Source organism: Salmo salar, chromosome 21, assembly GCF_965601325.2.
Source record: "Salmo salar chromosome 21, fSalSal1, whole genome shotgun sequence".
NCBI classification, from domain to species: Eukaryota; Metazoa; Chordata; class Actinopteri; order Salmoniformes; family Salmonidae; genus Salmo; species Salmo salar.
Window position 1 is genome coordinate 40,153,535 of NC_138311.1, and position 25,289 is coordinate 40,178,823.

Sequence of the window (25,289 nt, forward strand, 5' to 3'; positions counted from 1 at the left end):
CACGTAAGTGAAAGAAAAACAGGACAAAAACAACAATACCCTGTAGTAGTAGAAGTCGCCCAGTTATTTTTAATCAAAGCACAACAAGTGTTTGGGTTATCATCTGCCCCTTAGCCTTTCTATTTCCAGAGAGGCTGACTGGACTTGGAGCCAAATAAAATACTTTGTGGGTGTTTTCTCTTCTTCAGTTTTTAATATAAAAATTCCGTAGTGTTCCAAGGGGAGCTGACTGGTAGATATAATGAAAAAATAATAATCAAAAGGATGGAGCTTTACTTAATGGAATTATGCAGAATAACACATATTGCAGTCATGGTAAGTAAAATGTGTTCTCAATAAAGCAGTAATTAACAGTCAGTGCTAGTAAGAAAAGACAAGTGCAAATGTTACACGGTACACGGTACAGGCTGCGTCTTGACTGCTGGCGTCTATTCATATATGCTTTTCCTATTAGGTTCACTACTTTCCATGCTGAAAATCAACAGAAGCCTTATATTGTTGAACTGTACATAATCACAGATGCACAGATAGAGCTGTGGCGGTCATGACATTTTGTCAGCCGATGATTGTCAAGCAAATAACTGCCGGTCTCACAGTAATTGACCGTTAAAGTCCGTAAACACATTTAGCATCTCCTGGCTTCCACGCATAGCCTACGAGCCACTGATGCAGACCTTTGGAACATCTACATTTTAAACAGTCTAATAAATCCATTTATTATAGCCTACACCATCACAATAAATTCATGATTTACTTTAAACAGGTCTAAAGAAACATGATATGAAGAAAATGTAGTCAGAAGAACAGAATAGCATACTCTGAGTTGTCCTTATGTTAGGCCATGATCTGGCCATGTCACACATTATGGCTGTGGGTTACACTAGCTCATTTAGCAGACAAGATTTTCTTTGAATTCCATGGCATTATTTTATATTATTTTAAAGAATGAAGAATTCAATTGAACATAGCTGAAGAGAATAGAAAGGATATTTCCTTCAAACAATTTGAGGGAGTGCTCACGTGCGGATATTCTGTGTTGAGTAGTTAACAAAGAAACAGTTCCTCCTATATGCTTAATTTAGAGGTATTTATGCAACTTTAGTTGTGATACAAATGTTGGGCTATAAGTTTAGATTTTTAATACATTCTAAGTCTGCATGATGCAACTCTAATGATGATTTGAAAAAAGTTGCATGAAAGGCTTTTTTTGCACACACTTCATCAGTCTCGCATTCACCATTAGACAAGTACTTGATAATGCCTTGAATTTCCCGGCGGTATCCCCTTTGTGTGTCCGTAATGCCCCCTAAAAAAATCCATGCCTTTTGCGGCCAGTGGACGTTGTGCCCTTGGGCTGAATATAATAATAACAATTCCCTTTCCCCGGCTGTGTGGGCCGAAGCACCTCTCACTCACATGGCTCTCTCAGATCTCTCCCAATTCTTATTAGCCAATGCCCGTCACATGATTGGGTCCTACTCACAGGCTACAAGTGAAGACAGACATATCGGGTACGCAACTTCACGCGTATCACGTCCTGGCCAGTATAAGGATTAATTGTTATTGTAGTTTGGTCAGGACGTGGCAGAGGGTATTTGTTTTATGTGGCTCGGGGTGGTGTTTTTTCTAAAAGGGCATTTGATTTAGTATTCCAGGGTTTTTGGGCACTGTTCCTTGTCTACGTATTTCTATGTTGATCTAGTTGGTTGTATGTCTATGTTTAGTTAATTGGGGTGGACTTCCAATCGAAGGCAGCTGTGTGGTGTTGCCTTTGATTGGAAGTCCTATATTAGTTGGGTGTGTTTGTCTGTGTATTTGTGGGAGATTGTTTCTTGTCTAGCATGTATGAGCCTGAGAAGACTGTCGGTATATCTTGAGTTCGTTTTGTTGTTTTTGTGTTCATTTTGATTTAATAAATGTTCAAAATGAACAAACACAGTCCTGCTGCATTTTGGTCCTCCTTCACCGACGATAACCGTGACAGAATCTCCCACCAAAAATGGACCAAGCAGCAGAGGAAGGAGCAAGAGGAATTCGGTGAGGACCGGGAACGCTACCGAGGAACGCGACTGGCGTTTAAACCGGAGAGGCAGCCCCAATAATTTTTTTGGGGGGGGCACACGGACAGATCGGCGGAGCCGAGGATGGAACCAGAGCTAGTGAGGGGAAAAGTGGAGGAAAGAGAAACAGAGACTATAAGGGAGTTGATGGGAAAATTGGAGGAGAAAAGGATGAGAGAGCTACTGTGTTGGTGTTTTAGGCACGACATTCGCCCTACAGAGCGTGTCCTAATGTTATCACCTGGAGTAGCGTTTATTAATAGTCCTGAGGTGCGTGCTAGCTGTCTGGTGAAGATAATACCAGCACCACGCCCCTGGCATCCAGTTCGTCAGCCCAGTCCGACTCGTCCTATTCCCGCTCCCCGCACTAGCCTGGAGGTGTGTGTTCCCAAGCCGATACCTCCAGTACCAGCGCCACGCATCGGACTTTTAGTGCATCAGCCCAGTCTGACTCGTCCTGTTCCCGCTCCCCGCACTAGCTCTGAGGTGCGTGTTCCCAGGCTGATATGTCCAGTACCAGCACCACGCACCAGGCTTCAAGTGAGTCATCCCAGTCCGACGTCGCCAGAACTACCCGTCAGTCAAGAGTCGCCAGAGCCGCCCGTCAGTCAAGAGTCGCCAGAGCCGCCCGTCAGTCAAGAGTCGCCAGAGCCGCCCGTCAGTCAAGAGTCGCCAGAGCCGCCCGTCAGTCAAGAGTCGCCAGAGCCGCCCGACAGTCAAGTGTCGCCAGAGCCGCCCGACAGTCAAGAGTCGCCAGAGCCGCCCGTCAGTGAGGAGTCGCCAGAGCCACCCTCTAGTCAGGAGTCGCCAGAGCCACCCACTAGTCAGGAGTCGCCAGAGCCACCCACTAGTCAGGAGCTGCCAGAGCGGCCAGACTGCCCGGAGCTGCCAGAGCGGCCAGACTGCCCGGAGCGGCCGGACTGCCCGGCGCTGCCGGACTGCCCAGACTGCCCGGCGCGTCCTTATTGAATTCCGAGGCGCATATTAACCTGTTATGGCTAGGGGGCAGTATTTTCACGGCCGGATAAAAAACGTACCCGATTTAATCTGGTTACTACTCCTGCCCAGTAACTAGAATATGCATATAATTATTGGCTTTGGATAGAAAACACTCCAAAGTTTCTAAAACTGTTTGAATGGTGTCTGTGAGTATAACAGAACTCAAATGGCAGGTCAAAACCTGAGAGATTCCTTTACAGGAAGTGGCCTGTCTGACCATTTCTTGAACTTCTTTGCCATCTCTATCTTTTACAAAGGATCTCTGCTCTAACGTGACACTTCCTACGTCTTCCATAGGCGCTCAGAGCCCGGGAAAAACCTGAATGTCGTCATCCCAGCCCCAGGCTGAAACACATTATCGCCTGTCTCAAGTGGCCGATCAAGGGACTGTGGGCTTAGGCGTGTGCCCTGGCCGCCCCCGTCTTTGTGATTTTTCCTCTGTTTGCCGAAAAGGAGATTCCCGGTCGGAATATTATCGCTTTTTTACGAGATAAATTGCATAAAAATTGATTTTAAACAGCGGTTGACATGCTTCGAAGTACGGTAATGGAATATTTAGAAATTTTTTGTCACGAATTGCGCCATGCGCACGACCCTGATTTACCATTTCGGATAGTGTCTGGGACGCACGAACAAAACGCCGCTATTCGGATATAACGATGGATTATTTTGGACCAAACCAACATTTGTTATTGAAGTAGCAGTCCTGGGAGTGCATTCTGACGAAGACAACAAAAGGTAATCAAACTTTTATAATAGTAAATCTGATATTGGTGAGTGCTAAACTTGCCAGGTGTCTAAATAGCTAGCCCGTGATGGCTGGGCTATGTACTTAGAATATTGCAAAATGTGCTTTCACCAAAAAGCTATTTTAAAATCGGACATATCGAGTGCATAGAGGAGTTCTGTATCTATAATTCTTAAAATAATTTATGCTTTTTGTGAACGTTTATCGTGAGTAATTTAGTAAATTGTTAGCAAATTCCCCGGAAGTTTGCGGGGGGTATGCTAGTTCTGAACGTCACATGCTAATGTAAAAAGCTGTTTTTTGATATAAAAATGAACTTGATTGAACAAAACATGCATGTATTGTATAACATAATGTCCTAGGTGTGTCATCTGATGAAGATCATCAAAGGTTAGTGCTGCATTTAGCTGTCTTCTGGGTTTTTGTGACATATGCTAGCTTGAAAAATGGGTGTCTGATTATTTCTGGCTTGGTACTCTGCTGACATAATCTAATGTTTTGCTTTCGCTGTAAAGCCTTTTTGAAATCGGACAGTGTGGTTAGATAAAGGAGTGTCTTGTCTTTAAAATGCTGTGAAATAGTCATATGTTTGAAAAATTGAAGTTTTTGTATTTTTGAGGAATTTGTAATTCGCGCCACGCCTATCATTGGATATTGGAGCAGGTGTTCCGCTAGCGGAACGTCTAGATGTAAGAAGATGTTGGAAGAACTGTTCACATTTACTTTCCGTCAGCCAACAAGATGAGTAGGCCTAACGGACAGCAGAAGCATTAGCCTATCTACTTTCCCCCATAGTACAAAAGTTAACCTATTCTATTCTGTGCATAGAAATAAATATTCTAAACACAGTCTGGGACAGTTGTGTGATGCTATAGATCCCAAATTAACACAACCACAAGCATAAAAAAAATGTTTAAAACCAATTAGGCTGATGCAACAGATCAGAAAGTTTAGCTTAAAATGTTGATCAACTATTAGGCTATTTTTTCACATAATAAGCACAGCAATGTTCACACGGCAGTACAGTAGACTATAAGCGCAATATTCCAAAATGAAATAAATTAGCAGGAAACACCATTCTCAAAGTTATGCTCTACTCCCGCCGTAAAACAGGTTAACCTGTTGGGGCTACGGGGCAGTATTTGCACGGCCGGATAAAAAACATACCGATTTAATCTGGTTACTACTCCTGCCCAGTAACTAGAATATGCATATAATTATTGGCTTTGGATAGAAAACACCCTAACATTTCTAAAAATGTTTGAATGGTGTCTGTGAGTATAACAGAACTCATTTGGCAGGCCAAAACCTGAGAAGATTCCTTACAGGAAGTGGCCTGTCTGACAATTTCTTGCCCTCCTTGATCATCTCTAACAAATACAGGGGATCTCTGGCATGACGTGACACTTCCTACGGCTCCCATGGGCTCTCAGAAGGCGGGAAAAAGCTGAACGATGTAATTCCATCCCCAGGCTGAAACACATTAGAGCGTTTGGCAAGTGCTCTATCAGAGGGCCATTAGACTGAGGCTCGTGCATGAGGGGATAGCATTCTTTTACTTTCACTCTCTTTGTAATAAAAAACGATTTCCCGGTCGGAATATTATCGCTTTTTTACGAGAAAAATGGCATAAAAATTGATTTTAAACAGCGGTTGACATGCTTCGAAGTACGGTAATGGAATATTTAGAATTTTTTTGTCACGAAATGCGCCGTGCTCATAACCCTTCTTTACCCTTTCGGATAGTGTCTTGAACGCACAAACAAAACGCCGCTATTTGGATATAACAATGGATTATTTGGGACCAAACCAACATTTGTTATTGAAGTAGAAGTCCTGGGAGTGCATTCTAACGAAGACAGCAAAGGTAATTACATTTTTCTTATAGTAAATCTGACTTTGGTGAATGCTAAACTTGCTGGGTGTCTAAATAGCTAGCCCTGTGATGCGGGCTATCTACTGAGAATATTGCAAAATGTGCTTTCACCGAAAAGCTATATTAAAATCGAACATAGCGAGTGCATAGAGGAGTTCTATATCTATAATTCTTAAAATAATTGTTATGTTTTTTGTGAACGTTTATCGTGAGTAATTTAGTAAATTCACCGGCAGTGTTCGGTGGGAATGCTAGTCACATGCTAATGTAAAAAGCTGGTTTTGGATATAAATATGAACTTGATTGAACAAAACATGCATGTATTGTATAACATAATGTCCTAGGGTTGTCATCTGATGAAGATCATCAAAGGTTAGTGCTGCATTTAGCTGTGGTTTGGGTTTATGTGACATTATATGCAAGCTTGAAAAATGGGTGTCTGATTATTTCTGGCTAGGTACTCTGCTGACATAATCTAATGTTTTGCTTTCGTTGTAAAGCCTTTTTGAAATCGGACAGTGTTGTTAGATTAACGAGAGTCTTGTCTTTAAAATGGTGTAAAATAGTCATATGTTGGAAAAATTTTAGTTTTTGCATTTTTGAGGTATTTGAATATCGCGCCACGGGATTACACTGGCTGTTGAGTAGGTGGGACGCAAGTGTCCCACCTAGCCCATAGAGGTTAATGTGCTTAATTTTAAGAAGTTATTTGTCTGCTTTAGCTGTGATACAAACCTTATCAAAACCTATAAATCAAATCACTTTTTTTGTCACATGCGCAGAATACAACAGTGAAATGCTAACTTACAAGCCCTTAACCAACAATGCAGTTTCAAGAAAAATACCTGAAAAAATAAGAAATAAAGTCACAAATAATTAATGAGCAACAGTAAAATAACAATACCGAGGCTATATACAGGGGGTACCGGTACAGAGTCAATGTGCGGGGGAACCGGTTAGTCGAGGTAATTGAGGTAATATATATATATATGTGGGTTGAGTTATTAAAGTGACTTATGCATAGATAATAACAGAGAGTAGCAGCAGCGTAAAAGAGGGGGGTGGGGGGCAATGCAAGTAGTCTGGGTAGTCATTTGATTAGATGTTCAGAAGTCTTATGGCTTGATGGTAGAAGCTGTTTAGAAGACTCTTGGACCTAGACTTGGTGCTCCAGTACCACTTGCCGTGCGGTAGCAGAGAGAACAGTCTATGACTAGGGTCGCTGGAGTCTTTGACAATTTTTAGGGCCTTCCTCTGGCACCACCTGGTATAGAGGTCCTGGATAGCAAGGAGCTTAGCCCCGGTGATGTACTGGGCCGTACAAACTACCCTCTGTAGTGCCTTGCGGTCGGAGGCCGAGCAGTTGCCATACCAGGTAGTGATGCAACCAGTCAGGATGCTCTCGATGGTGCAGCTGCAGAACCTTTTGAGGCTCTGAGGACCCATGCCAAATCTTTTCAGTCTCCTGGGGGGAAATAGGTTTTGTCATGCCCTCTTCACGACTGTCTTGGTGTGCTTGGACCATGATAGTTTGTTGGTGATGTGGACACTCTCAACCTGCTGCACTACAGCCCCATCAATGAGAATGGAGGTGTGCTCAGTCCTCCTTTTCCTGTAGTCCACAATCATCTCCTTAGTCTTGATCACATTGAGGTAGGGGTTGCTGTCCTGGCACCACACAGCCAGGTCTCTGACCTCCTAAGCTGTCTCGTTGTTGTTGGTCATCAAGCCTACCACTGTTGTGTCAATGGCAAAATTAATGATGGTGTTAGAGTCATGCCTGGCCATGCAGTCATGAGTGAACAGGGATTATAGGAGGGGACTGAGCACACACACCTGAGGGGCCCCCGTGTTAAGGATCAGCATGGCAGATGTGTTGTTACCTACCCTTACCACCTGGGGGCAGCCCATCAGTAAGTTCAGGATCCAGTTGCAGAGGGAGGTGTTTAGTCCTAGGGTACTTAGCTTAGTGATGAGCTTTGAGGGCACTATGGTGTTGAACACTGAGCTGTAGTCAACTAATAGCATTCTCACATAGATATTCCTTTTTTCCAGGTGTGAAAGGGCACTGTGGAGTGCAATAGAGATTGCATCATTTGTGGATCTGTTGGGGCGGTATGCAAATCGGAGTGAGTCTAGGGTTTTGGGATAATGGTGTTGATGTGAGCCATGACCAACCTTTCAAGACACTTCATGGCTACAGACGTGCCTGCTACCGGTCGGTGAGTGCTATGGGCTAGGCTACATGAGGTTTGCGACTATGATTTGAAAAAGTTTCTTGCCTGACTGCACACAAGCTGGGCATCATTCACAAGTGACAGGCCAATATTGTCACCCATCGGACTATTCTTGATTTACTCTCATCTTTACATATACTAAATAATAAATTTGGGAAATTAGTTTTGATTTAGAGTGGACCATTATCACGCACCTGTCTCGAATCAGGGGCAGGCGAAAAAATACATGTCATCTGTGCACTTAAATAGCAAATGGAGGACTCTATTCCTGTGATTCATGTGCATGCCAGCCAGGTAGGCTATACTCCTATTATAAAAGAGAAGAAATGTGCTTAATATTAGGAAACCTGAGAAATAAATATGTTAGGCCTAACCTATAGAAAACTGATGGGATCCTCCTCTTTTTAATAGATGCCATTAAAATTCAGTTTTCTCATATAATTGCATAACTTATAGAAATGTTGTGCAACATGAGCTCATGGGCTCTCATGAAGTGTTTGATTCGATTTTCGATTACAATTGCATTTATGTCAGAGTAAATCGAGGGACAAGAGAATGCTGAGTACCAGGCAGTTAGCAAGGCTGGTATGCTACTCGTGACCATCAGCAGCATCAGAGCTTTGAGAAGCCTAATTACCACATGGAATTTGACTGCCATCATGACTTGTGACCTCCGGTGTGTCAGTAATATGGTCACCGTAACAGCCCTACGCACAGACAGGAACACATATGTACCTTCAGATCTGGATTCATTTAAATTCAAAGAACCACCCTCCCTTGGGGGCCTAGATCCAATGCCTCTGTCTCTTTCAGATGTCTCGACAAAGGCTCATTCTGGAGATGCTAATATTTCATATCTTAGGCTTCAGTGGTATTTCACTGTACAGGGAAAGATCATCAGACATTTTACAATGACAGACAAGTATTTCATCTAATCAGTTGTGAGATTTTGGATTTCCAGTGATATAATGACATTTACTTCTAATCTTTTTCCTTTACTTTCAGTTTATCAATAGCTCTGGCTTTTTATATGGTAATCAACTCAGTGAAATGGGAATATTTTCCATTTGTCCTGAGAATGCCAGTTCTAAACATCTAACAGACTGAATGACATTTAGACAGCAGCATCATTCTGCTTAGTTTTGAAAGGAGCTACGGTACATTTTTTAAATTCGCAATACCATCATTTCAAATTCAAATAAATTCAAACAGTAATGAAGCACTTAGCTAAATAAATGAGAATGTGTTTTTCAGTCATTTGATGGTACACAGAATCATGTTGTGTTAGATGAATTTGAGTCACCCAGTTAACATGATTACCAAACCTCATTCTGCTCTTAATTTAGACAATCTACTGTGATTTATTTCACTTCAATAACTATGATCTTACTCTTCAAGACAGTTAATAACATATGACAGTGTTACTTGTGTGGGCCATTCTGTCTAAATTAATTAATTCCTCAGTAGTTATGGGCATTTATTAATCTGAAGCCTAGCTGTGATGCAGGTCAGGATAAGTATTACCACCTCAGTGGCACTCAAACGCTCTTGGAAGATCCTTCTTCATCACTTTGACAGCAAAAGTAATGAAACATAAACGGTATACATAAATAAGTCATCTGTTTGATTGAAAATTCTATTTACCAGACCATGACTCAATTTTGGTTTAGCTATCTAGGTGGAAAGTCTTTGTCATGGTAAGTAACACCTACATTAGAAAGGATCAAAGAGGTAGGCTAGAAGTGTTCTTGTCTTCCCTGGTGAGAGGGTTCCATGTGCAAGGTTCCGTGTGAAAGGTCAGTGTCGGAGAACATTCCATGTGATCCGTTCAGATGTCAGCCACTTCTCAGTGAACCCACATGTTTCCATCTCTGGTAACAATTCACAATGACTAATGGATAATTAATTAACTGTTACACACAAGGGGAGAATATGCTAATTCAAAGCCAGAGAAAAAGCACCCCTGTGTCCTTTTTAAGTGGCTTTATTTGAAAATCAGGGCTGGAGGTATACGCTCTATACACATAAGTAGGCTAGCAGACAACTTGGCAAGCAATTAAATACACAATGAGGACGAACAATACAATATCCAGTAGAGACAATTAACTCCAATCATTAGTGATTTGTCACTGCTAACACTGGATTTGTGTCTTCCTGTGGTTGTCTAGAAATAATTCAGACAAGCCAGGGCCGGTCCTTGCCGTTCTGCTGCCATAGGTGAGACCAAAGAATGCTGCCCCCGCAAAACTAGAATAGTCCCAGTAAGAATAATGACGTTGAAAAGACATCTAAAATAAGTAAGTTGAAAGGTGGTGAAAAGGTATTTTCCGTATGTTTAAAATACATATTTCCAGAATGTTGAAAAGGCGTCTTTTCCAGACAGTTCTGAATGAAATTGAAAATACTTATTTTCCGGATGATGAAAATACATATTTTACGGATGTTTGCAGATGTTGAAATCATGCTCATTTTTGGTTCTGAATGAAAGTTGAAAATAAGTAATTTATAGGTGTTCTACGTCTATGTTTGGGCCAAATCAAGGCTGATCCAGACCGGACAAAATCTGATTTGGTCTGGACCAAAAACCAATGTCTGTGGATGTTGAAATCAAGGCTGATCCAGACCGGACAAAATCTGATTTGGTCTGGACCAAAAACCAATGTCTGTGGATGTTGAAATCAAGGCTGGTCCGGAACTGCACCAAAACAATATGTCCAAAAGGTGTCGGTTCGTGCTTACTGAGGTGTAGCAAACAGTGTTGCCTGAATTTAAATTTTATGAATGCCCATCTATGTGGTAAGCCTACCATTTGTAAAACACCAAAAAATGACGTCCAGCCAGGACAAAAAAAATAACGTCCAAAAGACGTTGGCTCGTGCTTACTGGGATGTAGCCTACCATGTCGGCCTCCAATTACATTTTATGAATGCCCACTAATGTAGTAGGCCCACCGTGTGTAAAACAGGCCATTGCATTGGTTTTATTAGTCCTGATTCTTGTGACTAATTAATTTGGCTATTTAAGCTCTGAATATCAGCTACACAGGAGTTATTGCGAGCCAATTTGCAATGTGTTTACACAGCAGGTAATGCAGAAGTATTTTCTTTTTCACTATGATTAGCTTGTCAAAAATTGACGGATACAAACTTGAAACCACTGATCATGACAATGGGGTGAAACTCCTGGACAACAGTTGTGATTGTCCATTTAATACTGTCCATTTTACTTTGACCTGTCCTGTTTTTAGGAAATGTTGCTTGTTAACATGACAGCACATTTTTTATTTGATTGAGCGCCATTTATGTTAGGCTATTTGATCGTAAAAATTGTCTGTCTCATTACATTGTCATACATTTTATCTCCAACCTGTAGATTACAGAAAAGACCACACACTCTTTCTACCATATCCTATATCTGCTACATGATTTATGTTAGATGTATTTATTTTTGACAGAATGTTGGTGGAGCGCTGCAGAGCTACATCTCTCCAACAGCACCCTGGAGGGGCGCGCTTGGAATGGACAAGCAAAATATTTTGCGCCCCTACCTTTAAAAAAGGCCCTAATGATTTATGCTATACAACGTTTGACATGTTTGAACGAACGTAAATATATTTTTTCCCCTCGTTCATGAAGTGAAGTCCGGCGGGCTTAGATCATGTGCTAACAAGACGGAGATTTTTGGACATAAATGATGAGCTTTTTTGAACAAAACTACATTCGTTATGGACCTGTGATACCTGGAAGTGACATCTGATGAAGAGAATCAAAGGTAATGGATTATTTACATAGTATTTTCGATTTTAGATCTCCCCAACATGGCGGCTAGTCTGTATCGCAACGCGTATTTTTCTGGGCGCAGTGCTCAGATTATTGCAAAGTGTGATTTCCCAGTAAGGTTATTTTTAAATCTGGCAAGTTGATTGCGTTCAAGAGATGTAAATCTATAATTCTTTAAATGACAATATAATATTTTACCAATGTTTTCTAATTTTAATTATTTAATTTGTGGTGCTGACTTGACTGCCGGTTATTGGAGGGAAACGATTTCCTCAACATCAATGCCATAGTAAAACGCTGTTTTTGGATATAAATATGAACTTGATAGAACTAAAAATGCATGCATTGTCTAACATAATGTCCTAGGAGTGTCATCTGATGGAGATTGTAAAATGTTAGTGCATCATTTTAGCTGGTTTTATGGTTTTGGTGACCCTGTCTTTGAATTGACAAAACATTACACACAACTCTTGTAAATGTACTGTCCTAACATACTCTAAATTTATGCTTTCGCCGTAAAACCTTTTTGAAATCGTAAAACGTGGTTAGATTAAGGAGATGTTTATCTTTCAAAGGGTGTAAAATAGTTGTATGTTTGAAAAATTTGAATTTTGACATTTATTTGGATTCAAATTTGCCGCTCTTGAAATGCACCTGCTGTTGATGGAGTGCACCACAGAGGTTAACAAAGTGGGCACTGCTTATCAAAAGGGGGCATCAGCGCTAACCTAAAATGCCCACATGCCACTGGTTGAGAGAAATTGGCATCGTTTTTGGGCAGAATTCTGTGAGGTTTTATGTGTTGCTGTTGGAGGTGCGTCTTGGTCAGTTTAGCTCAGAAAATTCTGCCTTCGTCAATCTGCCTAATGAGCAGGCCGGCCGTGAGACAAGCCAACTAATAAATGGTATTCTGTAATGCAATGTAATGCAATGAAATGTGTCTACCCACATGGTCCAATATGGTCCAATAAACATAGCAAAGCCTTACTGCACTGAACCTCATCGGCCAAGTAATCACAGTCTTTCTGTCCATATAAATACACTGGATTATCTTTGTAATGTAATGGGCTATCAACATAGCAAAGCCTTACCACACTGAAACTCATCTGCCCCATCCTCACAGTCCTTCTGTCCATCACACAGCCACACACTGGAGATGCAGTTACCGCTGGGGCATGCGAAGTGGCCCTCTTCACACTTCTGCCCATGGGAAACTAGGGCTGACAACAATGGAAGGGAAGAGTCATCTGAGAGGTGATTCAGTGGTGTTAGCAGTTGATGTTACTCTCCAATAACACAGACCCCAAAGCAAATCAGGGGGAGAAAAATAGGTTTATTCAAAGAGGAGAAATCATAGGTGTTATATGCTGAGAGGTAGACAAATCAAATAAAATTGTATTGGTCACATACACATGGTTAGCAGATGTTATTGTGAGTGTAGCGAAATGCTTGTGCTTCTAGTTCCGACCATGCAAGTAATATCTAACAAGTAATCTAACAATTTCATCTAAGATGTTCATTCTCCCCTGTCCTCAGTGATTCTCTCCACAGAACAAAGAGACAGGATGTAGTTTTATACCCCCAAACCTAGCCTGTGGTTGACCAATTAGAATTCCTGGCAATAAAATTGTGCCAATGGCCAGATAACACGTATCGCATTTCAGGCGCAATGTATAGACAATTTGGACCAATGAAAACTTGCCATGTAGATGCTTACTTACGATGCAGTTCAAGAAATAGAGTTAAGAAGATATTTACTAAATAAACTAAAGTAAAAAATCAAATAAATAGTAACACAATAAAATAACGAGGCTATAAACAGGGGGTATAGGTACCGAGTCAATGTGTGGGGGTACAGGTTAGTCAAGGTAATTTGTACATGTACTGTAAGTAGGGGTAAAGTGACTATGCATAGATAATAAACAGTGAGTTGCAGCAGTGTAAAAACAAAGCCCCCCCCCTTCGATGTAAATAGTCCTGGTGGTAATTTTATTAATTGTTCAGCAGTCTTATAGCTTGGGGGTAGAAGCTGTTAAGGTGCCTTTTGGACCTAGACTTGGTGCTCCGGTCAGATGCCGAGCATCATCGCCAAACCTGGCAGTGATGCAACCAACCAGGATGCTCTCAATGGTGCAGCTGTAAAACGTTTTGAGGATCTGGGGACCCACGTCAATCTTTTCAGTCTCCTGAGGGGGAAAAGGTGTTGCTGTGCCCTCTTCAAGACTTTCGTGGTGTGTTTGGACTATGATAGTTTGTTGGTAATGTGGACACCAAGGAAGTTGAAACTCTTGATCCGCTCCACTAATCACTTCAGAAAATGGTATATCTATGTTTTTGGATTTTATGCAAGTCTTCTCTAATTGAAGCTGACTTCCTCAATCTGTCTTCCTTAGGCAGAGAGAGGAGAGAAGAGAGGAGAAGACAAGACAAGAGACTCACCCTGGCAGTTGGTCTCATCTGCATAATCGCCACAGTCATTGGCTCCATCACAGATCCAGGAGGGGTGGATACAAAGGGAGGTGGAATTACAGCTGATGAAGCCTTTCTCTTTCACCCCCAGTTTGTAGAATTCAGAGCAGTCTGTGTTGTCTACACAAAAACATTAGCTAACCTTAGCTAGCTAAACACGAGCTACTGTAAATCCACTAACAGTAGGTAACACTAAGGTATAAAAAGGTAACATTAGCCAGGTTTCCATCCACAGTTTTTATGTAAGTAAAGTCATACCGCATAAAAAAACTCACCACAGCTGTAATGGAAACAGGAAGATTCGGTACAGTTTTATAAATGCAGACCGAACATTTGTTCGACATGGTGAGATCTTTTTGTGTCGGTAAAATTAATAATGTGAGAAATGGCGGTGGAAATGCCTTTATGCACAAATATTGATATAATGACCATCATATGGCAAATAAACTTGGAGTCATGCAAGTTTGTGGTCCTGTGCCCCTGCCACTACGACTCGGGAAACCATGTAGTTTATTAGGCTACATATGAATTAACTTATGATGAACTTCACAGTGATCTTGATGCCCCTTTCCAATAAATGTCAAGGGTCTTATTCTGGTGACTTGATGACGATTGCTTGACTGCCGTACCAAATAAAACAATTCTTGCTCTTATCCATAATAACCTCATCATGTAGACTAGTTTACTCGCACAGCCTACCATCACTGTATCTGCGAGCTGTTGGCAAGAGCGCACATGCCAAGACCAGAGTAGGCACATTTGCCATTTAACACAACAGTTTGTGACAAAACTATCTGTAGAGTTGAAAATATGATGTAAACACATTGAACTTTAGACTTACATGAAAACTTAACCGAAAAAGTACATTTTGTGTACACTACTTTATCCACAACAAGTCTGTTTGGTGGAAACACACCACTAGTAGGAAGATGCGCATATTTTCTTAGTGCGGATTTTAGAATATTTGCATGAAAATAATTTGCCAATCGGATGGAGGCCTAGTTAGTAACACTGTACATTAAGTTGCTTATTTACCTGTGTAATAACAAATAAACTACAATCTGGATAATGCTGAATGACTGAAAACAAGCGATCCATCAATGGTGATGAGGTTACCATGTTAGCATAGTGCACTTTTCTGGATCATGACACATACCATACCTTAAAAAGGCTTAACTTACTGCAGTTCTTTTCATCTGAGGCATCAGCACAGTCAATGACCTGGTTACACCAGGCTGAGCCGGGGATACAGCTCCCATCCTGGCATGAGGATTCAAACGATACACACGTGACATCTGAGAGGAGAGAGAGAAATGAACCCTTCGAAAAGACCCGATGCTAGGAACAACTCACCAGGAAGAGAGGGACCAGTTAATAGTGTAACCCAGGTAGAAGGCTTAGTAGTGTTTAGCATCAGGTCTAGGGAGGATATCTAGGATAGGGAGGATGTCAGGTGTTTGTGTACGTGTGCATTATGTGCGTGCATGCGTGAGAAGCAAATAAGCAGAGGTATACGAATCATCAAGTCCACTCCCGAGTGGCACAGTGGTCTAAGGCACTGCATCTCAGTGCTAGAGGTGTCACTACAGACACCCTGGTTCAAATCCAGGCTGTATCACAACCGGACATAATTGGGAGTCCCATAGGGTGGTGAATAACTGGCCCAGTGTCGTCCGGGTTTGGCTGGTGTAGGCCGTCATTGTAAATAAGAATTTGTTCTAAACTGACTTGCCTAGTTAAATAAAGGTAAAAAATAAAAATAAAAACATCAGGACTTATTAATGATCATTTAGTTTATGCGAATGCCATTTATTGTCTGTTTTCATGAGCACTACTAATAAACAAATTAGATACTGAGAACCTACAGGGACATTATATTTGATCGATCTAGTAAAAAGGGGTTTTCTTGCTCGATTTACCATCTACGGAAACTATGGTATTTTCATTTAAATGCAAAAATGTAATGTTTTAATGGTTATAGAAACAGGGGTGTTGTTGATAATTTGCCATTAAAAAAACTAACCGACTGAATGCTTTGAGAGTCATTACAGCTAGACGTGCCTGAAATCTCAGTCCTTGGGAGCTTCATCCATCTTTAGAGAATCCTACTGCTGCCTCATGGCCTCTCTTAATTGTCTCGTTTCAGGTTTAAGCACATTACGTTCCTGTTAAAGAGTGCTGGGTTTGTTTTCCTCTGGGCCAACTGCATGCAGCTGAATAACAGCCACAGAAACTAAATTGAAAATAATAGCAAAGAATGCCACTTGATTAGAATAGCAATGACAAAGATTGGAGATTCGGGCCGGGGCAATCTTTGCATGATTTTCTGAACAATTTGTGCCCAATATCCTCCTGGCCCTTGGTCTTTGAGGAGCTATGTGATGCTGGGGCACATTAAAGAGAGGCTCAGCACAGTGTGAAGCCTGCTATATGCTGCCACACACACACACACACACACACACACACACACACAGAGAGAGAGAGACCTGGTCAGGATTGACTGGGAGATTAAGCGGTCGATCTATCCATACTCACTGTTACAAAAGGCCTCGTCTGAGTTGTCCCCACAGTCATCCACCCCGTCGCAGAAATGACTGTTGGCCACACAGCGTTGGTTGTCACACGCCCTGAAGCCTCTCCTACAGTTCCTGTTATCTGGTGAAATTACAAAACAAAATGTGTTCACTTCCAATAGGAAATGGTAATGGTAGTAATCTTCTTCTTATGACATCCTCTAGATAACAACTGTGCAGTCCCACACTGAATGTGCTCTAGCCAATTCTTCAATGGATGTCATCAGGGTTGGGATCAATTCCATTTCAATTCCACTCAGAAAGTACACTAAATTCCAATTCCTCATTGAAAAGCATTGAAGTTAGTTGGAATTGGAATTTCAGTATACTTCCTGAAGTGACTGAAATTTGTATGGAATAGACACCTTCCCTGGTTGTCGAAGAAGTGGATGTCGATTAAGGCAGCCCCCTGCACCTCTCTGATTCAGAGGGGTTGGGATAAATGCAGAAGACACATTTTAGTTGAAGGCATTCAGTTGTAAGATCAATTGCTTACCACAATATTGCATTTTCTCATCTGATTTGTCTTTGCAGTGCGCTATTCCATCACATGTGAACTGATAGTTGATGCACTCGCCGTTTCCGCATTCAAACTCCTTGTGGATGTTGCAGGAGGAATTCTCTGCTGCAAAAGAAGATGACTAAGGTAGTTAAACTTAAGTCAAATATTTGTGCATTTTCTCACCACAATGGCTTTAGCTGTGGTCTTAAAGTTAGCAGTAGCTGCACCAGTATGACCTTTATGTTAAAAGTACAAACACTGCATATTCCCCTCTGAAACAAAGTTAATTAGGTGCTAATGTATTACAACTACCTAAAACAGTCTGTCCTTGCCAGTGAATAAAAGTGTATAGATAATTACTAAAGAGGAAACATTTCAAAAAAAAAAAGTTGAAAATCTGATCTAAACCAATCAACTAAGTTATATTTTTTGTGAGAATTGCAAGATTATTGAATGTATGGTTGGTTAAAAAGGAACATTTCGGGACTCCAAGTGACACAGCGGTCTAAGGCACTGCATCGCAGTGCTAGTGGTTTCACTACAGATCTGGGTTTGATCCTGGGATTTGTCGCAGCCGGCCGTGACCGGGAGACACATGTGGCGGCGCACAATTGGCCCAGTGTCGTCCGGGTTGGTGGAGAGTTTGGCCGGCTGGGATGTCCTTGTCTCATCGTGCTCTTGCGACTCCTTGTGGTGGCCGGGCGCACGCACGCTGACTTTGGTCGCCAGTGGTACGGTGTTTCCTCCAACACATTGGTGCCGCTGACTTCCGGGTTAAGCGAGCAGTGTGTCAAGAAGCAGTGTGGCTTGGCGGGGTCATGTTTCAGAGGATGCATGGCTCTTGACCTTCGCCACTCCCGAGTCCGTACAGGAGTTGCAGCGATGGTACAATACTTTAACTACCAGATGGATATCACAAAATTGGGGAGAAAAAGGGGTTAAAAAATAAATGATCTCATAACTTACAAATGCATCTGTTGTCATCTAATAACACACGTGCTCCCCGACAACTACAGTTGACTCTTCCATCTGGGGTCAACAGACACAAGTCACCACAGCCACTGTTATTGAGTCTGCATGGGGACAGCTCACCTACAGAACACATGGCCAATCAGAGATATTATACACACAACAGGAGACCAACAACATATGCTTTATAGACATAACATGAGGCAAAAAGACAGAGACAAAGTGAGGTTGCAATTATTACAGTATTTTGCAATGTCAAAGACATTCAGAATTTTTATTATCAACTGTTTTTACGAACATTTAACGCTGAAGAACGACCAATAAACTAAACTGAATGTCACCAGTTTATTAACGGCTAAACCTCAATTAACATAGAGTTTATTTCAAGGCCAACGGTCCAAACCCACAGCTCCCACCTCCCACCAGCCCACCATAAAGAACGCATCAGCTCAGTCAGTGTAACAGGAACAAGCAGGTATGGTCTCATCCTCCCTGATAAAGAAAGAGCGAAGGATGCAGAGGGAGGGGAAACAATAAAGCACAGGCATCACCAGTGCTCACCGGAGAGACACGTTACAAATGAACCATAGCTTTCCTTTCCTTCCCTCCCCTCCAACCCTCTGTCTCTCATTCACGCATCAGTGTCTGTGTGTGGGGGATGTGTGTGTGAGGGATGTGTGTGTGTGTGTGTGTGTGTGTGTGTGTGTGTGTGTGTGTGGCCTCATCTGATTACAGAGGAACGGGAGGATCAGGAAGAACAGACAGGAAGACTGATGAAAATGTGGAAACATTGACTTCACATTTAAGTATCTGGAGGAGGAAAACTGGGGTGAGATGAACAGTGGTCCTGTGTGACTCAGCTTTACATGTAATAGCGTGACGGTAGCAATCTAGGTTCAATGCCCGCAGGGATCACATACATACTAAAAATGGATGCATTACCTGTAATGTAATTAGCTTTGGATAAAATGTTTTATTAATTTAAACATTGCAGGTTGTTACTTATCAATTGGCAAGACGGAGAGGTCAAAAAGATGTCTGCGATCATTTGTGATGATGAAATAAATGAGAAGGAAAAGTCCCTCAACATCTTCACAGAGAGAGTCAAGCCATTGGGAAGCTCTTAAGTACTTTTCCCAATGTCCTAGTACTTACAGTACATATGCACACTTCAGAGCCCTCCTATCGAACTTAGGGATTATTTTTATTAATTACGTTGCCAGCTTTAGTTTCTCCCCAGCTAAATAAAACCATCTTAATTTATCATTCCCACCATTTTCTTCAAATCAAGAGAAGGAGCCCTGGTAGGTAGATACACTGCTATGAGTCCTAGTGGAAAACCAATAAGTAAAGAGAACCCCAAACCCCAATCTAAATTAAACAGACAAATGTAGGAAAATGCACAGATCTGCAAGACAGATGAAAAAAAATACTATTACACTAATAGATCTATTCTCCTCTTACACATTCCATATTGTAGGGAAATCATGTGTGTGCATAAGTGCATTGCACAGACATACATGGGCTCCCAAACATTCCCAAACAGTCTATCCCTGTCTTTTTCAGATAAGATTCCAGGGAGTTGTTGTCGTAAGTCTAGATTCCAGGGAGTTGTTGTCGTAAGTCTAGATTCCAGGGAGTTGGTGTCGTAAGTCTAGATACTCACAGCTGTTGGAGTCATTTGTCACAGCGATGATTCCCATGGGCTGGTGGGGGATATCTGCTCGCAGAACCTTCGTCTCTCCACCTGTGTACTTGTTGGATCGTAGCACGGCCCGGCGAGCCCAGTCCGACCAGAAGATGAAGTCCCCATAAATAGCCAGGCCAAAAAAAGTTCCTGGCCCTGACTTCACGATGACCTGTGATTTACAAAGCAGTACATCAGTGAAAGCATTCATAACTTGTCTAATATGTCTACAGTGCCAATACCAAGCCATAGCTAAGTCCTCTACCTCCTTGTACTCTAGTAAAACATATATGATTTTCAAAGACTTCATGTCAATTACATCTAAACATCAAATTAGTCCCACTGTAGCTCAGTTGGTAGAGCATGGCGCTTGCAACGCCAGGGTTGTGGGTTCGATTCCCACGGGGGGCCAGTATGTAAAAATGTAATAAAAATGTATGCACTCTACTGTAAGTTGCTCTGGATAAGAGCGTCTGCTAAATGACTTAAATGTTAAATGTAAATGTAAATATTGATGAAAACATAAAATTAAAAAACAGACTTTGAATACATAGCACGAAGAAATAAATGAATCACTGCATCATCAACTCCTGTACACACAAACATATACAACCTCTCCTAGGTTACTGCTGAACCCAGATGTTGTTGCTATGTAAATGTATGACAGTGTCACAGAGAGGGAGGCAGGAATACATCAGACAGACGGCTCCTTTGGGAGTCTCTTTCTATGCTGGGGCCACTAGGCAGGTCTTCCTGCAGTTCTGTAGTCTCAGCAATTAGTGGGACATGCATGTAACCATTATCACATTAGCCCTGCTGGCATACAGGGATGAATAGGACAGGTGTTGATTCAAGGAGCACAGCTTGTTACAGGGAAAACAACTGGCCAGCAGCAGAGAAAGAGCAACCAGTGGAGCACAAACAACATTGAAAATACCACCAATATGTATCTCTTTATTTATCGTCCACTACTATTCCTACTACAACTATTTATACATTGCTAAAACACTGTACATCGTGGATAATATAACACTTGAAATGTCTTTATCTGTTTGAGTGTAATATTCAATGTTATTTTCTAATATTTGTTTTAATGTTTTGTGTCTTCTCACTTTTGTTGATTGTTTATTTCACTTGCTTTGGCAATGTAAATATGCTTCCCATGCCAATAAAACCCCTATGAATTGAGAGAGAGAGAGAGAGAGAGAGATGACAAGGAAGCCAGAGGGATTTTGACGGAAATTTGATTAGGGAGAATGCTAGTTTTATACACAGGGACTAATTACCACTGTGTTCAAAATCTCTTATAGTCTACTTATATGAAAGTTCTTGTCACGTGTGCTCCCTTTCCAGCCTCTAGGTCAGCAGGCTGCTCGTTATGGCGCACTACTATCACCATCGTTACGCGCACCTGCGCATCATCAGACTCACCTGGACTCCATCACATCCCTGATTACCTTCCCAATATATGTCACTCCCATTCGTTTCTTCCCCAGGCATTATTGTTTCTGTTCCAGTGTCATGTCTGTGCATTGTTTGTGTTTTGTATTATGTTACGTTTATTTATTAAAACACTCACTCCCTGAACTTGCTTCCCGACTCTCAGCACACACATTAGAGTTCTGAGTAAATAAAACCAAACTTTGAGTTGTAGAAAACAAAAGGAAGTGAAGCGCTGCTGGGATATAATAGTAGAACTTTGTAGGTAGATGTTCTTTGGCAAAGGGGTTAAATGGTCAGCAAAAAAACTAAAAGGACCAAGGCACTATTCATATGATTAAAATTCATTTATTGTTATGGCATGTTCAATAGAACAAACAATTTAAAACTCTGACTCATTTTAACATGGCCTTTGTCAGGGAGTACTTTGAGAACTTTAAAAGTATTGTATGACTTGCTTAGGTACAGTTGTAAATTGACTAGGGTGGGGGTGCTAGTCCAAAAAAGGTTTAAAACTTTTCTTTAGGCTTTGGGGAGGGTTATGTGATTTTGTTATTGGGCACAGGGGATGGTTGTGCATTTCCCCCTTTTTTAGATACCACATTTTGCAGGTTTTACTATATAATTTCTTCCATATAGCCACATTTCCTCATCTGCTTCCATGTGTCTCCTTTATCAAGGTGTGTTGGTACTTCCCTTATGCACTACACTTTCTGCGGCTTACTATACAGTCAACATTATCCTGCCCTCTATTCATAGTGACAATAGTGGTAGGTGGATTGTTTGCCCAGGTCTGCAGTAGGTTAACTAGCAAACATATCACACATAAAATCATTCAAATCTGCACCAATTTTCAATATAAATCCACAAGAACATAGAGGAATAGCTGACAGGCAGCAGAGGCCAGGTGTTCTTTGCAAGAACACATGAAAGAACAGTCAAGACATGAGACACGCAGCTCATAAAGCTCTCCTATTAATTTTGTTTAGGCCATAAAAGTTGAATTTACTGTATAACCGATTCCCCTCTTCACATTTCTCAAAATAGTACAAAATATATAGTGATTCATTTAATTCATATGAATAGATTATTTTGAAACATTTCTTTGAATTAATGATGTGCTTCGCCATTGTAGTAATTGGGGTTTGGTTAAATCGTGGTAAATCGAATCATGGGAATCATAAGAATCATCTGTGAATCGCAAACAGTAAAAGGAAACAATTTAGCTGTATCCTTCCTGCTACACACACTCACACATTGACACACTTTCACACTTCACATACGCTGCTGCTACTCTGTTTGTTATACAGTTTATCCTGATTGCCTAGTCACTTTTACCCTTACCCACAAATACAGTTTGATTTGATTTTGGCGACTCCGGGATGCTGGCCTTCTAGGCAGAGTTCCTCTGTCCAGTGTCTGTGTTCTTTTGCCCATCTTAGTCTTTTCTTTTTATTAGCCAGTCTGAGATATGGATTTTTCTTTGCAACTCTGCCTAGAAGGCCAGCAGAGTTGCCTCTTCACTGTTGACGTTGAGACTGGTGTTTTGTGAGTACTATTTATTGAAGCTGCCAGTTGAGGACTTGTGAGGCGTCTGTTTCTCAAACTAGACACTCTAATGTACTTGTCCTCTTGCTCAGTTGTGCACCGGGGCCTCCCACTCCTCTTTCTATTCTGGTTAGAGCCAGTTTGCGCTGTTCTGTGAAGGAGTAGTACACAATGTTGTACGAGATCTTCAGTTTCTTGGCAATTTCTCTCATGGAATAGCCTTCATTTCTCAGAACAAGAATAGACTGACAAGTTTCAGAAGAAAGTTTCTGGCCAAGAATGTTTCTGGGCATTTTTAGCCTGTAATCAAACCCACAAATGCTGATGCTCCAGATACTCAACTAGTCTAAAGAAGTCCAGTTTTATTGCTTCTTTAAATCAGGACAACAGTTTTCAGCTGTGCTAACATAATTTCAAAAGGGTTTTCTAATGATCATGAATGGAAAGAGACATCTGTTATAAAACACCAAAAAGTTTAATGACATTTGGAGATTGTCAAGCCAAGCCTTCGATACTGAGTATGGAGGAATGTATTTTCTATTGGTCAAGACTGACATACTCTATTTGATTGTGGTGTTGAAAATGCAAACCACAATGAAACTCGAAGTCGATAATCGGTATGCAATTATGCTTATTGGTTGTGTGTGGTGCATTGGTACAGAAACCTGTTGGTGTAAAATTGTTGCATATATTTTATATAATTATGAAATAAAAAGCATCAAAATGTTGAAAATCTGATTTCCCCCTAGCTAATCATTGCCTGTAGCCGGCACTGATCGTAGTGTAATAAGACAGGCAGTGAGATTGAGCTCGTCCATGGTGGTCGGCAAACCCTTTACCTTCTGGCCCGTAGTCCTGCCACAAAACCATGCTTAAGTGGTCAAGTCCACATGCACATTTATGAATGCAGGGTTGCCACAGTTATTTTTATTTCTGGTGGTAATCATCCTTTTTTTGTACATTTTATGAGGGTGGATGGGGTGATTTCTTTGTTTATAGTACAAGGGGAGGGTCATGTGAAAATATTTTTAACGTTGGGGCGGGGGGGGGGTGCATTTTTTTTAAATGACAGCTCGAGTTGGACCAGCCCTAAGATCTTGCATAAGTATGTCAATGTATATAAGACTTCACAAATAATTGTCATACAATGTAATTTTAGTCTGAAGATCATATCATGCCACACTCTAATTTTGGGATTTGGGATCGCATAAATCTTGATGATCATATTCAGTGATCATATAGACATAATAACCACCCGTAAGAACCAGTTCTCAATTAGTATTCAGTCTGTTAACACTTAAAAGGTCGTATTTTCACTGCCTTAATGTGTTGACATCTTATCCCCATCACATACTCCAGCGGGCGCTCTGGACTTTTGGCAGCATGGTTAATGACACGACGGCTCCACTTAAAATGGCACACTGGAGTGAGGAAGGCAAGTGGGCCTTTTTAGCCCTTTGCTGTACTCTGTGTTCATCTCATGTCTGTCAGAGCAGAGGGAAGGGGAGAGGGGGTGTCACACAGTCACAGTGTTAGGCTGTCAGGCAGTAATGACACTTCCAGATCCCTGAGCTGCAGGAGCCATGGAGTCCCTCTGTGGACCTTCTGCCATACAGTACCACTCTGCACCACCCCGCCCACATACCGCCCTGCACCGCCCCCACATCATCACACATAATGTCAGGAAGTCCCACTCTAGCCAACTCTCGCTCGCTCTCTCTCTCCCAACCCTCTCTCTCTCTCCCTCTGTCTCCCCACCTCTCTCCACCCAGGGTGTCTCACCGCTGCTTTGTTGATAACCTGTTAGCTCTGTTTAATTTTCACATTCTAATAGGGAGAGTGATGGGCTCACCCCCACAGGGCTTTTCTGTGTGAGCCTTCATTAGCATGAGAGAGACTGCAGGCGGGGCACGCGGGAACCCAAACGGTGTGACTTTTGAGCCGCATGACCCTGCTTTGGCAAACGTATGGGTAACTAATTGAGATGGGCCAAAGTCCTCGGTCACAGAGGTCGTGTCAAGCACAAATTGAAATCCGTCGGCAGAAAGGAGAGCCACATTGTATTGTAATCCCTTACATGCCGGGGATACAGAAGGATACAGTACATATTCTGAATTTCCAGCACTATGAATATATATTATGCAAGCAACCTCTCACAGATAAAATGAGACTGGTCCTTTCCTTTACAATTTGAAGGGAAATTACTTCTATAATTAAGTAAACCATTGACTCTGTCTTTTGAGATATAATATATGAAAAGAATGCTGGTAGGTATTACAGAAGCCATCCCTTGTATGACGGCTGAAACACCATCAGGCTCAATAGGAATGGAAGATAATGTAGCGGGTAGAAAATGAGTCCCATTTCAACTTAAGGGGGCATAACACTGACATTTCAGCAGA

The 25,289-nt window shown here is 41.6% G+C and overlaps 1 protein-coding gene across 1 annotated transcript in view; it reads right to left on the minus strand.

Moving 5' to 3' along the window:
* LOC106582301 (low-density lipoprotein receptor-related protein 1B) overlaps positions 1-25,289 on the minus strand; it is a 272,131-nt gene that overhangs the window by 120,829 nt on the left and 126,013 nt on the right. The window contains exons 28-34 of the mRNA XM_082967167.1: positions 19,879-20,071; positions 18,210-18,335; positions 17,238-17,366; positions 16,704-16,823; positions 15,350-15,463; positions 14,139-14,288; positions 12,791-12,919 (exon numbers count right to left, since the gene is read on the minus strand). Coding sequence (XP_082823293.1) covers positions 12,791-12,919; positions 14,139-14,288; positions 15,350-15,463; positions 16,704-16,823; positions 17,238-17,366; positions 18,210-18,335; positions 19,879-20,071 — 961 coding nt within the window. The remainder of the gene's footprint in view (positions 1-12,790; positions 12,920-14,138; positions 14,289-15,349; positions 15,464-16,703; positions 16,824-17,237; positions 17,367-18,209; positions 18,336-19,878; positions 20,072-25,289) is intronic.